The sequence below is a fragment of the Mytilus edulis genome, chromosome 12 (genome assembly GCF_963676685.1).
Source record: "Mytilus edulis chromosome 12, xbMytEdul2.2, whole genome shotgun sequence".
In the NCBI taxonomy this organism is placed as follows: Eukaryota; Metazoa; Mollusca; class Bivalvia; order Mytilida; family Mytilidae; genus Mytilus; species Mytilus edulis.
Window position 1 is genome coordinate 32,749,041 of NC_092355.1, and position 18,473 is coordinate 32,767,513.

At 33.2% G+C, this 18,473-nt stretch overlaps 2 protein-coding genes across 2 annotated transcripts in view; both read right to left on the reverse strand.

The window, feature by feature from the left end:
* The window catches only part of LOC139499598 (galactose-specific lectin nattectin-like), a 31,843-nt gene extending 15,593 nt beyond the window's left edge, over positions 1-16,250 (reverse strand). The window contains exons 1-3 of the mRNA XM_071288350.1: positions 16,192-16,250; positions 14,824-14,924; positions 12,747-12,840 (exon numbers count right to left, since the gene is read on the reverse strand). Coding sequence (XP_071144451.1) covers positions 12,747-12,840; positions 14,824-14,913 — 184 coding nt within the window. The 5' untranslated portion in view covers positions 14,914-14,924; positions 16,192-16,250. The remainder of the gene's footprint in view (positions 1-12,746; positions 12,841-14,823; positions 14,925-16,191) is intronic.
* Positions 1,550-2,927, reverse strand: LOC139499529 (uncharacterized). Its single transcript, XM_071288246.1, has one exon. The coding sequence runs from the start codon at positions 2,727-2,729 to the stop codon at positions 1,617-1,619; it is 1,113 nt and encodes a 370-aa protein (XP_071144347.1). The 5' UTR covers positions 2,730-2,927; the 3' UTR covers positions 1,550-1,616.
* Positions 16,251-18,473: the final 2,223 nt, after the last annotated feature.

The following is an 18,473-nucleotide window of genomic DNA, read 5'->3' on the forward strand; positions in this document are numbered from 1 at the left end:
TTTCAAACTTGATTTATGGTAAAAAGCATTGTGTATGAGTTTCTTAATTTTTGGTCGAAGCAAACTAAAGTTAAAAGAACGGAAACGAGAAATTGAGTTATTTTAAGTTCATAAAGGGTATAACTCGAGAACGTTAAAAGTAGCAATCCCCAATTTCGAACTTGATCTGTGGACGTAATAGGTCTGACATATAAAGATGAAGTTTTGAATATGTAGATATATTTGAATGTGAAATACTCCTTTTTTTTCTTTTTTCAGTGCACAATTTGTTGATCTTTTTGACAAACATTATTTTTTTTCTATTTTGTTCCACCATTTGGAACTACAGCAGATTGTTTCATAGATGTTGAAGTAAACTTACACATTCACGGACTTCACGATCCGATACCAGATAATTTCAAAAGTCAGTGACATCATATTGTGTTTGAAATTCCCTTGGGCTTAGCAACAATAGAGTACAAGATCCTAAATATTTTGTCCTAAAACTCATCTTACACATTAAGCGATACAACGTATAAGTGGTGCATTACAATAGCAATTTAGTCCTATAATATATGCCTTCGCATTATATATTCACTATTTAACGTTTTCATGCTGATATTTTCATTTTTTATTTTTTGTCTACTCGGGTGGCACATTGATAGTAAAAAAAAATATCAGAACAGCAAATAGAAATAGTAAATAATGCCCCCGAGGTCATATGTTATAGGACTAAATAGCAATTTAAAATTTGCCTATAAAGTTTCAGTATTTTTTTTAAAAGTTAATCCTAGGGAGGGACAACAAAATGTTTTGGGAGAGTGTAACTTATTATTATTTGTTAGTCTTGTACCTTTATAAATTTTGGTTGATTTCTATATAATACATGATTGTTGAGGAGCAAGCACGTACGTCCGCTTTTAGTTTCGGGATTTCTCGTTGCATTGAAGACCATTGACAGTCTGGGCTTTTTTTCTGCTCTTTGGTCGGTTTGTTGACCCCGTTTCCATTTTCTATTCTATTATTAGTGTGGGAAGATAATCAATGAGCCATACTAACAGACATAAGTAAAACAATTACAGTGTAGAGCGTTTTATTTTATGATTTGATCGAAACACATGGGAGGTCCGATATGAGGTATAATATGTGCACAGATGTGCCACTGGAATGCCTCCTTTTTTATACGTCAAATATATCAATGGGGTGAAATTTTACTGAGGAAATTTATAAATAGGCAGTAATTGACCAAGTGTGATATAGGTTATAGTTTTTCAAAACTCGTTGTCATTATAATTTCCACATCTGCTGAAACTTATTTACACAAATTTTGTTATAGATCAAACTTTATTAGACCTCGATAACACAAAAGCAAAACAGATCGATCTTAAAACGATCGATCTTTAGTCTAATGTAAACGAGAAAGAATTATATTCAATCGGATTAAATGAAACCACCCCTAGAGGTGGTTTTAAAAAGACCGATCTTATTTTAATTGATCTTTTTGAAGTATATTTATATGACTTTTATTTTTGTATATATAAAAAGCCATAATATAATACGTGGTTTTAATACTAAAATAATATCAGGACGTTATTAGAGGTCATACATCATATATGTACTGAAATAATTTATATCGCTTAAATGCGACCTGAAATGGAATCACACATGTATATCAATACACAGAAATTTTGTAACGCTTCGTTCATGTTGTGTGGGATGAGGGATAGTGCTGGTTCGTCGCCTGTAAAGTATCTAATCAATTCTAAAAATTCTTCGGAACATCCTCTTATGGGCCATTCTTCTGAATATTCGACAGCCAATTCGTCCAATGTTTCTACGCTACATTGTAAGGGAAATGAATAGTCAAATGTACCAAACATTTGAGGCTGGAAGTAAAGTACGTTAGGGATGCCTGTGTGAGCTTGAATTTGACGCTGTCTTCTTACTCGATGTTCATTCCACGTTTCCATGAATTCTTGAAGTTGCCTACGTATTAGCGGAAGAAAACAGTATCTGATACACTCGATATGAAGGTGTTCAGCGGTACAAAAAATTTCAGCATCACGCAAGTACGCGAATTTATTCCTCCAGAAAGACGTGAAGCTTTCAGAGAGATTTCTCCACAACCTTTCAATACGTTGATTTCTGGTAGACCTTCCAGTTGAGAAACTTCTTAATCCAGACATTGCATCACCATGATCAAAACGTAAAGCTATTTGTAGGTCTCTAAGTATGACATTATCGGTACCAGCATCCGCTCGTACGACACGAGGTATTCTTCTGGATTCCTTAACAAAATTTAAATAAAATTTAGCAATATATCTAGGATTGTTATTAGATGGCCCTGCCTTTAACCATAAGATTCGTCTTGAATATCCGTCAATAGCTCCATGAATTGCTATACCATATGACTTCAACTTATCGTACCCCTTTATGTGTATTAGATAGTTTGATCCACTGTTGAAATACCTTCTGTGTAATCGATGCCTTCTCCTGGACTCTACACCTACATTGTCAATAGCACGTAAACAAAGTCTGACAGTTTCTTGTGTGACAGTTAAATTGTAATGCCTGTTAAGTAATCTCCACATAGATATATAACCAAGATTTACATAACCTTCTGAACGGAGCTCTAATATCATCTCCTGAACAAGAAATCTAGGACTGTGGTTTTGGCGTCTACGTAGTCCCAATCTTCTTTTGATTCTTTCTATTGTTGACATACTTACAGAAATACCATGACACAGCATGAGAAATCCACAAATGTCTCTTGTATATAAACAACAGAAATAATATCTAACTAAATCTTCGGTTGATGCATCATCGCCTGGATAAGGATACCCACTAACGCCTTGTAGGACAATCAATACTGATACAACAACCTGAAAATAAGTATAAATCTATTATTACAGAAAGTCCACAAAGATATTAGTATATTTTTCCAGAAATCCGAAATCTTGCAGTGATAGGACACCACATAAAATAGGATTTAGTCAATGTTATTCAACATGAATACAAAAAGATTACAGTGTTCAACGACCAATTTTGGCATTTGTGTTAATAATACCTTTATTAACCGAAAATATATGTATGTTCAGCAATACGACGGGTTCCGCATGAGGAGCAGGATGTCCTTACCCTTCCTTAGAACACAAGATAACCCCGTTTTTTTTTTGTGGGATTCGTGTTGCTCAGTTTTCATTTTTATATTTTGTGTTGCTGTTTGTCTTTACGTCGTTTGCCATTTCTTGTCATGGCTTTGTCAGTTTGTTCCCACATTTGAGTTTCATTGTCCTTTTGGTATCTTTCGACTCCCTAACCAAAGTGGGACCTAACAAATAAAATTGAAAATGAAAAAGGGGAATGTGTCAAAGAAACAACAACCCGACCATAAAACAGGCAACAGTAGAAGGTCACCAATAGGTCTTCAATGCAGCGCGAAATTCTCGCACCCGGAGGCGTCCTTCAGCTGGCCCATTAACAAATATATATATACTATAGTTCAGTGATAATGAACGTCATGCTAAACTCAAAATTATACCCTAGACACTAAAATCAAAAATAACACAAGACTAACGAAGGCCAGAGGCTCCTGACTAACCCTACCAGATATTTTTAGCCTGTCGTAAGTGAGGACCCTATATTCTTTGCTAGACTTGTATAGCATGTTTTTTTTAATTTCAGTTCATCTATATGTTTCGTAGTGTAGATTGGCGTTCATATTACCAATCTAGTATTTATTTATTAGTGTTTCGGGGCCTTGTCAATCCCGTCTCTGGGTGCGGAATTTCTCTCTGTGTTGAAGGCCCATTGATGGCCTTGTGTTGTTTTGTACTTTTGGAGGATTTGTCTCTTATATAATCATTTCAATAACAGCGTGGCTCGACAACAACAATACTTACACCAGAATGTCGTTAAATGTAGTTTGATACCCTGCATTTCTCATGCTTTCCCATGAATTAAGATAAAATTGCTTGAAGACCCCCTCCTGAATTGTAGAAATCTATCATTTTACATAGAAAATATATCTTGGGGTGTAAATCTGGGTGTATCTAATACGTATGTTTGTAATACTACTGCTTCATTACCCTTTAACTTGTTTTTCATCGGCTATCGATAACAGTGATGTTACGCTTACTCAGTCTGTCAGAGTCGTTCGACACTTCGAATGGGGATTTGAATAGAATAAAAAAAAAGTAAAGTACATGCAGGTGCGCGAGAAGACAAAAGGAAAGTTTAAGTATTTAACATTTAAATCTACCCAAAAGGTTTAGTCCTCTTCTTGTTATTCACATTATTTCATTTACGCGCTAGAACCTTTGGTGACCCTACAGTTTAAATGTTTATAATACGAACGATATGACAAGTGGGCGTCACAGAAGAACGTGCACCTAATCCGACCCAGTAAATTGATAATCAGAGCGCGCAAAGAATTGGTCTTGTCCACGCTGTTATGAAAAGGATCCTAATATCATTCTACATAATTGTTTAAACAGAAAGTTGTTTGAGTTTGTAATGATTAAAAAGATGTCTGTTTGATACTGTGTTTAGTATTTTTGGTACATGTTGTCCATGCAACTTATGGTCATTTTACAGCTTTGAGCTCGACTTTCCATGAAAATCCAGTTACCATTTTCTTATTTTTCATCTGCAAGTAGCAGAATGTACAAATCTACGTTGCAATATGCAGGACAGCTATATTCAAATAATGTTACAGTCGTATTTTTCTCACAAGTTAGCCGCACTAGAATATGGACGGATTTAGAAAGGGAACCATATATACCGTCTTGCTTGCAAAGCGGCTGTACAATAAGTTTTATTTAACGACTATAGATGAAAAGTTGAACTAAATTCAACAATATAGGGGGAGGTGGAGGGGTCCGTATGCGCAGCGAAGTCATGGCAAAATATTCATTAAGTTGATTGTGGCCATTATCCGGTAGAAGTAGAAGTAGAACGTGTCTTAGGCAGCAACCATTTGATTTTCGGGGGGGGGGAGGGAGGGGACTATGTTTTTTTTCGAAAAATAAAAGTTTGTTTCCAGTTTTTGGAGAAAAAAAAATAATTTTTAATATGCATTATTTTGTTTCTACTTCTGTAACGTTTAACAAACTAAAACAAACGGCAAACAATGTTTACCAAACTTTGGTTAGAAAGAAATGCACTCCTGATATATATATGTTAAGTTGTAAACAGTTTCAGAAAAGATATCAATCCAGGGGATTGAAATTCTACTTTGGGTCAAATTTTGGGTAATATGTAACATCTTTGCCCTCTTTTTTGCAATATTTTTTGGCAAATACATGCAGGTTGTTGCTGAGAGCAAAAAGAAAATGAATGTCTTTAAACATTTAAAACTACTTAATATCAAATCTATGAAAAATACTGATACACATATATGACAAACAGTACGCTTTATTTGTAAGAAAGCAAGAACATGGGGATGATAAAGTTTATGTCTATTGCTACCTAACAAAAGTACTTATCCAGTGACAGATTTCATTTTGTGGTGTCATTTCCAAAAATGAGCAATACAACTACCATTACATATCAGTGTCCACCATGAGGAAGTTTTTATAAGCATTGGGTTCCTCTTTGTTGAGTTATTGCAAGTCTCTCATACTTCCCACACAGTGGTCGTCGTTTTAGCCACTATCTCACCTAGATTTATCATCGCCAGTTGCTGCCTACACCTTTTTGTTCGTCTTCTATGCACTCTTCAAGCTCCGTCACATCTATTTAAAACCTGTCTCTCTGATCAGTTCTTACCACTTTGCCCACAAATCCAATTGCTATAATTTCTATGTAGATATTTTAAATGTATGATTTTACTCGGATCTTCTACTGAATATAACCAAATAAACAGAGAGTGTGTCCATTGGACACTAATATTGCCCCAGTTAGCAAAATTAACATTGTAAAGGGTCATGTTGGGACGTACGTACGAACGGACGGACGAAAAAGGGGAACAATTAATGCCCACTCCGAAGCTGCGGGGAATAAAAATTTCGGAAGTTTTTATATTAAAATTGTGTATACCCGACAATTCCCGATTATCCCTACGACCCATTTACGATCAGATCGATCTGGTCTGGTCGAGATCAGACTGAGATCCCAAAATATCCACTGATACCACGTGGTTAAAGTATCAAGCCCTGCCGACCGTGAGATTTCAGACCAAGTTGACTTTCAACAAGTAAACTTGCAACATTTCCAAAGCAAGTGCATTTGTAAAAAGTTCACTTACTTAGATACAAACAATACAAGTATACTTTCAGTAAATGGGAAAGGTGAGAAACAACTCGACAAGTAAACCTTCTTAGCAAGGAAAGTGAACAAAAACAACACCACAAGATGAGAATAAACATTTTGTTTACTTTGTTGATATAAACTTGTTCAGAAGAAGTTAACAAGTGCACTTTCGGAAAGTCGAAAAGTTTAGAAAACAACTAAACAAGTACACAAAATAAAGTATACAAGATGTGTTGCAATGCTACTATCAGACAAGTTTTATGTTACAAGTGAACAAAGACCATGTACACAAGGCGAGTCTATACTTTTTGTTCACTTTGTCAAAGTCAACTTGTTCAGAAGAAGTTAACAAGTACACTTTCTGAAAGTCGGAAAGTTTAGAAAATAACTAAACAAGTACACACAATCAAGTTCACAAGGTCGGATATAATGCAACTTTACCACTTATTTATGTCAACAAGTTGAGCTGAGAACTGATCAACTCGTGACTATTATAAGCTTCCATAGAATGAAGCCAAAAAAGTGTCTACACTGGGAACTCCAGAGCTGAAACATGAAGACTTCAGTTTAGCAGGGACTTAACTCTAATGCTAGTTTTGGTCAATTTTGCCCATATTAATTTTACAGAAACAGTTAGTATAAAACAGTTGTGCTACACGACGACGTGTCTTCTTAACTACAGAATGATGCATTGAAATAGAGACTGCGCGATACATTCACAGAATTTTGGAAATTCTTTGACACATAAAATACCGTCATTTTGAAAATAAAAATTCTATATATAATGGTGTCGACCTGAAGTTGTATGACAAGTTTACTATAACTTAAAAAAAAGTTTAACATAGTATAGACTTACAAACAAAAGGTCACCACACATTATTTGTCATGGAAACAAAGACCTTAAAAAACAGGTCCTACCTATATTGTTTTATTCTTCCAACCCTTTATACTACTTTTTCATATACCGTTTTTTTTCTTTCCATAAAGTTGATTGACGTGTTCATCATACTCCGGGTTTAAAAGTATCTTTTGTTAGAAATATACAAGAAATCATTAATTTCCATGAAACTGCTTCATGACCACCGGCAAATATTACAGTCATAATGCAAAAGATATAGTAAAATGTATGTGATGCAAAACATTGCTCTAGTGAAATAACAATTCCAGTTAATAGATTCTTGTTTACCAAACCAATGATCGGTGTAGAACACGTCTGAAATAAACAATGATGGATTTATCGATTTGAAGTGTGTAATGCCACTTTTCATTAGTATTAACTATTGTATGCGAACAGTAATTTTATTATTGGAAAATACCAAACAATTCAGAGAGAAAACAAATATGTGTAGAATGAGTCAAGTGATTAGTTCATTCATACATATATTTTGTCGCTGGGATGCTGTCTTATTGAGAGAAACCTTCATCTCTTTTTAACGTCAAACTTGCACATGTGTCTTTTGGTTATACTTGTCGCTAGGTTGCGGCTCATTGACGTTTACACCACACTTGTTTTTGATGGACATTGTCAATTTTCAAACATGCAGTTCAAGGTGTTATTTCGTATCTGATAAAAGATGAAGAGAAGATAAAAGGACCTTATACAAAAAAGAAGAAATGGTCTTATTTAAAAAATGAAAAAAGAATGACTTGTTTTGTCGCTCGTATTTCGGTTGTCTATAAATATAGTTCCTGTCATGTTTATGAATGTAAACTATAAGTACTGTGTCTTTTAGGCGGACATCATTGGCTTAAAATGATTAGTTATACTATTTCTTTTATAGGGAAGATTACCCCCACATTTAAATATTAGGTTTTTTTCAGATGGCATTGTGGATTTAAGTGTCAGATTTGTATGGATGGCAAATCTGTCTATTTAACAAATGAAATAGAACATCGTAGGTTTAAAATTTGCGACTTTTCCAATGTGTCTATTGACGCCATTTAAATATTTAAGCAGTTCAAATATGTTAACAGTCGAGTATATGTCAATATGTTCCAGAGATTTTCATCTTTTTCATCATTCAGTAACTGTATACCTCAAATGTATGAAGCCAAAAAAATGTCTTCACTGGGAACTCCAGAGCTGAAACATGAAGACTTCAGTTTAGCAGGGACTTATCTCTAATGCTAGTTTTGGTCAATTTTGCCCATATTAACTTTACAGAAACAGTTAGTGTAAAACAGTTGTGCTACACGACGACATGTCTTCTTAACTACAGAATGATGCATTGAAATAGAGACTGCGCGATACATTCACAGAATTTTGGAAATTCTTTGACACATAAAATACCCTGTCATTTTGAAAATAAAAATTCTATATATAATGGTGTCGACCTGAAGTTGTATGACAAGTTTACTATAACTTAAAAAAAAGTTTAACATAGTATAGACTTACAAACAAAAGGTCACCACACATTATTTGTCATGGAAACAAAGACCTTAAAAAACAGGTCCTACCTATATTGTTTTATTCTTCCAACCCTTTATACTACTTTTTCATATACCGTTTTTTTTCTTTCCATAAAGTTGATTGACGTGTTCATCATACTCCGGGTTTAAAAGTATCTTTTGTTAGAAATATACAAGAAATCATTAATTTCCATGAAACTGCTTCATGACCAGCGGCAAATATTACAGTCATAATGCAAAAGATATAGTAAAAAGTATGTGATGCAAAACATTGCTCTAGTGAAATAACAATTCCAGTTAATAGATTCTTGTTTACCAAACCAATGATCGGTGTAGAACACGTCTGAAATAAACAATGATGGTTTCATCGATTTAAAGTGTTTAATGCCACTTTTCATCAGTATTAACTATTGTATGCGAACAGTAATTTTATTATTGGAAAATACCAAACAATTGAGAGAGAAAACAAATATGTGTAGAATGAGTCAAGTGATTAGTTCATTCATACATATATTTTGTCGCTGGGATGCTGTCTTATTGAGGGAAACTCACATCTCTTTTTAACGTCAAACTTGCACATGTGTCTTTTGGTTATATTTGTCGCTAGGTTGCGGCTCATTGACGTTTACACCACACTTGTTTTTGATGGACATTGTCAATTTTCAAACATGCAGTTCAAGGTGTTATTTCGTATCTGATAAAAGATGAAGAGAAGATAAAAGGACCTTATACAAAAAAGAAGAAATGGTCTTATTTAAAAAATGAAAAAAGAATGACTTGTTTTGTCGCTTGTATTTCGGTTGTCTATAAATATAGTTCCTGTCATGTTTATGAATGTAAACTATAAGTACTGTGTCTTTTAGGGGACATCAATGGCTTAAAATGATTAATTATACTATTTCTTTTATAGGGAAGATTACCCCCACATTTAAAAATTAGGTTTTGTGGATTTAAGTATCAGATTTGTATGGATGGCAAATCTGTCTATTTAACAAATGAAACAGAACATTGTAGGTTAAAAATTTGCGACTTTTCCAATGTGTCTATTGACGCCATTTAAATATTTAAGCAGTTCAATTATGTTAACAGTCGAGTATATGTCAATATGTTCCAGAGATTTTCATCTTTTTAATCATTCAGTAACTGTATACCTCAAATGTATGAAGCCAAAAAAATGTCTTCACTGGGAACTCCAGAGCTGAAACATGAAGACTTCAGTTTACCAGGGACTTAACTCTAATGCTAGTTTTGGTCAATTTTGCCCATATTAACTTTACAGAAACAGTTAGTGTAAAACAGTTGTGCTACACGACGACATGTCTTCTTAACTACAGAATGATGCATTGAAATAGAGACTGCGCGATACACTCACAGAATTTTGGAAATTCTTTGACACATAAAATATCCTGTCATTTTCAAAATAAAAATTCTATATATAATGGTGTCGACCTGAAGTTGTATGACAAGTTTACTATAACTTAAAAAAAAGTTTAACATAGTATAGACTTACAAACAAAAGGTCACCACACATTATTTGTCATGGAAACAAAGACCTTAAAAAACAGGTCCTACCTATATTGTTTTATTCTTCCAACCCTTTATACTACTTTTTTATATACCGTTTTTTTTCTTTCCATAAAGTTGATTGACGTGTTCATCATACTCCGGGTTTAAAAGTATCTTTTGTTAGAAATATACAAGAAATCATTAATTTCCATGAAACTGCTTCATGACCAGCGGCAAATATTACAGTCATAATGCAAAAGATATAGTAAAAAGTATGTGATGCAAAACATTGCTCTAGTGAAATAATAATTCCAGTTAATAGATTCTTGTTTACCAAACCAATGATCGGTGTAGAACACGTCTGAAATAAACAATGATGGATTTATCGATTTGAAGTGTTTAATGCCACTTTTCATCAGTATTAACTATTGCATGCGAACAGTAATTTTATTATTGGAAAATACCAAACAATTGAGAGAGAAAACAAATATGTGTAGAATGAGTCAAGTGATTGGTTCATTTATACATATATTATGTCGCTCGGATGCTGTCTTATTGAGGGAAACTCACATCTCTTTTTAACGTCAAACTTGCACATGTGTCTTTTGGTTATATTTGTCGCTAGGTTGCGGCTCATTGACGTTTACAACACACTTGGTTTTGATGGACATTGTCAATTTTCAAACATGCAGTTCAAGGTGTTATTTCGTATCTGATAAAAGATGAAGAGAGATAAAAGGACCTTATACAAAAAAGAAGAAATGGTCTTATTTAAAAAATGAAAAAAAAAATGACTTGTTTTGTCGCTCGTATTTCGGTTGTCTATAAATATAGTTCCTGTCATGTTTATGAATGTAAACTATAAGTACTGTGTCTTTTAGGGGGACATCAATGGCTTAAAATGATTAGTTATACTATTTCTTTTATAGGGAAGATTACCCCCACATTTAAACATTAGGTTTTTTTCAGATGGCATTGTGGATTTAAGTGTCAGATTTGTAAGGATGGCAAATCTGTCTATTTAACAAATGAAATAGAACATCGTAGGTTAAAAATTTGCGACTTTTCCAATGTGTCTATTGACGCCGTTTAAATATTTAAGCATTTCAAATATGTTAACAGTCGAGTATATGTCAATATGTTCCAGAGATTTTCACCTTTTTCATCATTCAGTAACTGTATGCCTCAAATGTATGAAGCCAAAAAAAATGTCTTCACTGGGAACTCCAGAGCTGAAACATGAAGACTTCAGTTTAGCAGGGACTTAACTCTAATGCTAGTTTTGGTCAATTTTGCCCATATTAACTTTACAGAAACAGTTAGTGTAAAACAGTTGTGCTACACGACGACATGTCTTCTTAACTACAGAATGATGCATTGAAATAGAGACTGCGCGATACATTCACAGAATTTTGGAAATTCTTTGACACATAAAATACCCTGCCATTTTGAAAATAAAAATTCTATATATAATGGTGTCGACCTGAAGTTGTATGACAAGTTTACTATAACTTAAAAAAAAGTTTAACATAGTATAGACTTACAAACAAAAGGTCACCACACATTATTTGTGATGGAAACAAAGACCTTAAAAACAGGTCCTACCTATATTGTTTTATTCTTCCAACCCTTTATACTACTTTTTCATATACCGTTTTTTTTTTCTTTCCATAAAGTTGATTGACGTGTTCATCATACTCCGGGTTTAAAAGTATCTTTTGTTAGAAATATACAAGAAATCATTAATTTCCATGAAACTGCTTCATGACCAGCTGCAAATATTACAGTCAGAATGCAAAAGATATAGTAAAAAGTATGTGATGCAAAACATTGCTCTAGTGAAATAACAATTCCAGTTAATAGATTCTTGTTTACCAAACCAATGATCGGTGTAGAACACGTCTGAAATAAACAATGATGGATTTATCGATTTGAAGTGTTTAATGCCACTTTTCATCAGTATTAACTATTGTATGCGAACAGTAATTTTATTATTGGAAAATACCAAACAATTGAGAGAGAAAACAAATATGTGTAGAATGAGTCAAGTGATTAGTTCATTCATACATATATTTTGTCGCTGGGATGCTGTCTTATTGAGGGAAACTCACATCTCTTTTTAACGTCAAACTTGCGCATGTGTTTTTTGGTTATATTTGTCGCTAGGTTGCGAATCATTGACGTTTACACCACACTTGTTTTTGATGGACATTGTCAATTTTCAAACATGCAGTTCAAGGTGTTATTTCGTATCTGATAAAAGATGAAGAGAGATAAAAGGACCTTATACAAAAAAGAAGAAATGGTCTTATTTAAAAAATGAAAAAAGAATGACTTGTTTTGTCGCTCGTATTTCGGTTGTCTATAAATATACTTCCTGTTTATGAATGTAAACTATAAGTACTGTGTCTTTGAGGGGGACATCAATGGCTTAAAATGATTAGTAACATGTATATGTTCAATTTATTATAGTCCATTTTTACAACAGGTTGACTAAATTTCTTTTAGCAAATTTTCTTGTCAGCTTCAGATATAAAGAGTTGATTTATTCATATAGGACAATTTTTAAAGGGTGCAGGCTTTAATGCAAAAATACGTACTGCCATGGAAGCGTTTTGCCAGATCTGAAATATAGTCTTGCCGATCTTTGGTTTCAATTTCTACAAGACTTGCATCATGTCCTCGACAGGCACTCTACAATGTACGTTATTATAATAAAGTCTTTCTTTTGACTTTGTATAAATGCTCCAATAAAATATATATTTATATTTAAATATATATTTATAATTAAATATATATTTATATTTAGATATTAATTTATATTTAAATATTAATTTATATTTAAATATTTATTTAAATCTAAATATTTATTTTTATTCCATATTAGTAGTATTTTTGTAGGTTTTTCTATATGAATGAGATTTTGAAAAAATAAGCATATTCAAAAAACGTTTGATGTACAATTGGTTTTGGTAAATAATTGCCATTACATACATGTACATTTCGCTCGGAACATGGAATAAAACAATTACTGTCTTTTTTTCAGTAAATATGTGGTTTAATTGACTTTTGAAAAACTGATATTCACTTCGGACGTTGGCATTAGTGAATATCAGTTTTTTCAAAGGCAATAAAACTACATATTTACCTCATCAAAAGACAGTTATTGTATAATATTCACCTGGAGAAAAGTGTTATTCACCGCGCTAAACGTCACACGCTTTTACATGTAGGGTTATGGTAAAATGTTTGATGTACAATTGGTTTAGATAAATATTTGTCATTGAATACATTTTTTTTTCTTTAGATATGGAATAAAACAATTACTGTCTTTTGTTTCCGTAAATATATGGTTTAATTTACTTTTGAAAAACTGATATTCACTTCAGCCCTCGGCTTCAGTGAATATCAGTTTTTCAAAATTCAACCATTACATAATAGTTCTCTTGAACAACTGGTCATTATCGTGATATATAGACTGCCCACAGGACAGTGGTATTGACTAAGATAGTGATAATGACTGAGCCGAAGCCAGTTCTTTAATAACTATTATGTTTATTTCATTGAGGAACTATGTGTTTGAAAATTCTCAAAAATTCAAAATGGCCAAAGCAAACTCAAATAGTTGAACGATTTCTATGGCAAAGAGTGAAGACCAGTCGTAGTAATACTGCCATTCATTTTAGTGCAATTTTTCAGTATATGAATACTAAATCAAGTTCTCTATAATTTCATAATTTACGAAAACATATGGTTAACAATTCAACAACTTAAATATCATATTGAAAACAGGTTAATGTTTTATTAAAGGGACATTTCTCTAAACAGAGTAACCACGCCCCATCGGTCATTAACAGAGAAACCACGCGCTAACGGTCATGAACAAATGGAAACCACGCCCTAGCGGTCACTATCATGTAAATGTCCGTTAACGACCGGTTTTCTGTTGCGTTTGGTTCTGTAAATGACCGATGGAATTTATTATTGAAGAATAATGAATGTCATGTGGCCCCTTTTTATCAAATAAGAAAAGCTTATTCTCAACTGATATGAAATAAAACCGCATATTTACCTCATCAAAAGACAGTAAAAATAAATATCATTAAGTTTTACTGTCAACATTATTAATAAAAAATGAGATGTATGATAGCATCATCTCCAATTTTACAGACTATTGTAAACAGAATTAACTCAAAAAGGTTGTTCCCGGACATTGAATTTCACTTTTTTCTATAAGACCATTGAAACAATTCAAAACGTTATAGCTCTATATTTAAGACTGTACTACGTTTTAAAGTATCAATTGTATGTTTTGATATTTCCTAAAAGCAATGTGCTAAAAGCAATGTGTTTCTTCAGACAACTTGGTTCGACTGTAAATGAAAATGAAATGATACGAATGCAGCGTCCCCCCCCCCCCTAAAAAACTCAGTTGAACTGCATTCTAGCCGGCGCTCAGTAATTTTTTCAACATTACATGTAATCAAATACCGTTTCAATGAAGATTAATTATGTTAATTATAAACGAAAGAACCTGTCTATTAGGATATGAAATGAATCATTTTCAAAGTTCAGCTTCAATTGTTGCCAGATTATCATTTTCAGTTCCTTTACGATAACTGTAATTAAGTTTCCTTAGAGCAACACCTTTTCTGTGTACATCTTTAATTAATGTACCTGAGCCAAATACCAATTCAAACTCTCGAAACTGAAAAAGTAGCACGAACTATTATAATGCTGCCATCCCAAAGAACACTCAGTCTCCATTAATACAAATCCTGCAATTTAAGTTTACACTAATATAATAGGTAAACAAAACAGTTGTATTAAAAATATATTCCCTAAGTCATAAGTCCGAAATTTTATGAATATTCATCACGAGGCCATTTTGTGCACCAATGCGTATTGTGATGATTCCTATACTAAAATTCGTTCAGGCATATGATTTTCTAATTATTTGCAGACAAAAATAGCAACTCAGAATACATGTAATGTTTATGTAGCAGCATTGTTTGGACTTTTGTCACTATGTATCTGTACGGTAATACCAGCAATATATCATGACATGTGGAGTGCTCATTACAATAAATGACTGGCTGAGGTTTTTTAAAAGAGTTTTTGCAATATGAAAACGGCATAGAGTACATATATGTATTCAATATATTGTTAAAGTGGCTGGATAACAAATTCAATAAAGAACAATAGAAGCTCGATTGTAGTGTCATGAGCACGACTTTCTTAACTACTGTTGTGGATAATTTTAAACTAAATGACAGATTTTATCTGCCTTACGTCATGTATTCTTTACTTTTTTTCGTTGGTATCAATTTTCGTGGATTTGAGAAAACTTATGTTTTCGAAGATGTTGAATTATGTTGTTTTGTTTAAGTCTGCATATAAGCCCATTAACAATTTGAAATTCGTAGACCATTGAAAATCGGGGTCGACCTTACTGACAAACTCAACGAACATTGATATCCCAGGGGTTGAAGTCATTAAACTTTGCTCTGTCCTCAGAGCACAAAATTAATGCTCGAAACATGAAATCCACCATTTTGATTGGTTGATTTTCGAGTACGAGTACAAAAAAGAGACTCGAAAGTTTTATGACCGCAAGGCCAGGAATGATAATGAATCCACAGTAGTATAAATAACCATGCTTTCATTCGCCTTTTTCACACTGCTGACTCTATTGCTCGTGTCACATTCACATGTCACAGCTTTGATTCCTGAACAAACATTATAAGCAAAGATACAACGTGAAGCTTATTTGCTCCTTGCAAAATTATTTGTCGAGCAACAAAAAAAACCAACAACATAAGCATGGAAGACAATCAGCATCTGCCAACTTCATACATATTGATTGGTTCGACCAAGTTTGATTACGACAACATACAAAGAACATCTCGACATATAAGTCAATTTGAATGTGTACAACATAGTGTCCATGAATAACAAAAACTGTTAGTTCTAATGCAGTTAAAAATAGTTTAATGTTTCTAGATAATGAATTAACCTATGTGACTATTATTCAATTTTACATACCTAGATTTGAAATCAGATACAGTCAAAGCAAAAGCTATTTGGCACAGGCGAAACATCATTTTAAGATTGGGGATTTCTTATCTATATAATATTTGCAGTGACATTATATTGGTTAGTATATTACAACATGTACAACTTGTCTTATGTTAATAACAGATAAGACTATACCAAGCTATATGTTCATTCATATTAAGTTCCATATATCATATATATAAATATACAAACCTCTATCCTTAAAAAATCAATCTCACCATGACAACAAATTTCTCCGATAGAGATTATCAAGTGGTCAGGGAAACGCCGAATTGCAGCAAATGAAAGATCAAGATTTTGTTAGAGGTCCAAAACATCCGAATGATATTTTATTCAATTTCCCAAAATATTTCTTGATTTATTATCTTGAAACCACACATACTCAACAAATTTTCAGCAATAGAGAATCCCAGTACGTTCAAGTGAAAACAATAAAAGGCGAACTGAACCTATCTGAGGTCTATCATTTCCCCAAAATTTCAAGCACATGAATGAATAAATTTATTATTGACATTCAAGCTCTTTTTAACAATTCTAAACAAGCTGCATTACCAATACCAAAACAACTGTAGAACAAACACCAAGTAAGTGTTCGTGTTGCTTAGTCTTGTTTTCTATGTAGTGCCATGTGTAGTTATGTTTGTCTTTTTCGTGTGTGGCCATGGTGTTGTCGGTTTATTTTTCGATCTTAGTTTTTACAGTCTGGTATCTTTCGCCCCAGCCGTTTTTTTTTTTTTAGGAAATACCATAAAGTGCAGTATTTGGATGAAGATCAACATAACATTGAATTGTGAATACTCTTTCTCTTAATAATATCATAATCAAGTTGTTATTAAGACAAATACCTTATTAGTCTGCAATGTACTTTTTTCTAACTCATAAGGCCATGCTAATTTAATTCCTTGTTCGACGGACAATATTTCTAAAACTTCTCGCATCCGGAAAACGAATCTTGTCTATTTCAAGCGTCTAACCATTGTAAACATTAGAAAGTCATCGTCAGAGCGTTTTAGTTAACGTTTCGAGGAATAACACATATTTCTTATCAAAGTCAATGCAAGGACGATTCGTTTCAAAAATCATGCAGATTTAAGTTGTCATACTAAAGGACGCAGGAGGAGAAGTGTAGCCTTCGTTTGCACTATCGTGTGCCGGAAGACGTTTGCTGAGCTCTTCAAATAGTTTATGCAGCTGTCACAATTCAGTAGCATGTTGTTCAGTACTGACGGTAGTTTACGTTTGTAAGTGTGGTTCCTAATCTACGTGTTTCTCGTTTTGTGTATAGATTACATCGTTGATTTTCCTGTTTGTATTGATTTACATTAGTCATTTTGAGCCCTTTATTGCTTGCAGTTCATTTTGAGTCAAACTCTGTGTTGATTTCTATAAGTGATAACTTTCATCAGGTTGAGAACAATCCCTCGAATGAGGAGTTAACCCTCAATGTAACGACTATTCCTTATATGAGGGATAATTTTAAGAGATAACACATGCTTCCTTGTAAAAACCACTGCTTTGTCCAAAATGGCACTGATTTATAATGTTTGAATAAACTATCCAGTATTAGTATTACATGTTCAAAACAATTTTAATAATATTCCTGGTCTTGCATGTATATCCTCTTTATTATCAAAAAAAATGGACACCCTCTATCTGAAACGTTGTTCCAAAAAAAAAAAAAAAATTTCCACTTTGTTTAAAAAAAAACAAGATTTTCTTTTTTGTCCTTTCTACAACAGCAACATGACCCCTGTCTTAGGGAGAGTAATTTTAGGGATATCCCATATTGTGAAGTCCCAACCAGCTAAAACATTCTAACTTGGATGGAGAGTTGTTTTATTCAGTCATTGACATTAGCACTGATACCACATCTTATTAATATACAAAAATCCAAAATGACAACGAACAAAAATGAGAAAACCAAAAACGACCGAGACCGATAACCAACAACTATAAAGTACAAATATCAACGAAATGCACAAACCCCTAGAAACTGGGGATAAACTGAGGTGGTCCTAAAGGATGAACATTTCCTGCTTCTTGCAAGACACCCGCCGTGTTTCTAGTTATAAGTCATGTCGGGTGAAGGAAGAAAGATATCTACAACAATGCAATAGAGATGATTTAAATCAGTTGAAATTATTATTCAGTAGTTCAGTTCAAGATCTGATGTTGCCAAAAAATATTACAAGAAGTCATGCGGGAATTTCTCGCTACATTAAAGACCTGTTGATGACCTTCTGCTGTTG

Excerpts from the sequence above, each read along its gene's own strand:
- LOC139499529 (XM_071288246.1), bottom strand. The coding sequence starts at position 2,729 with ATGCTGTGTCATGGTATTTCTGTAAGTATGTCAACAATAGAAAGAATC.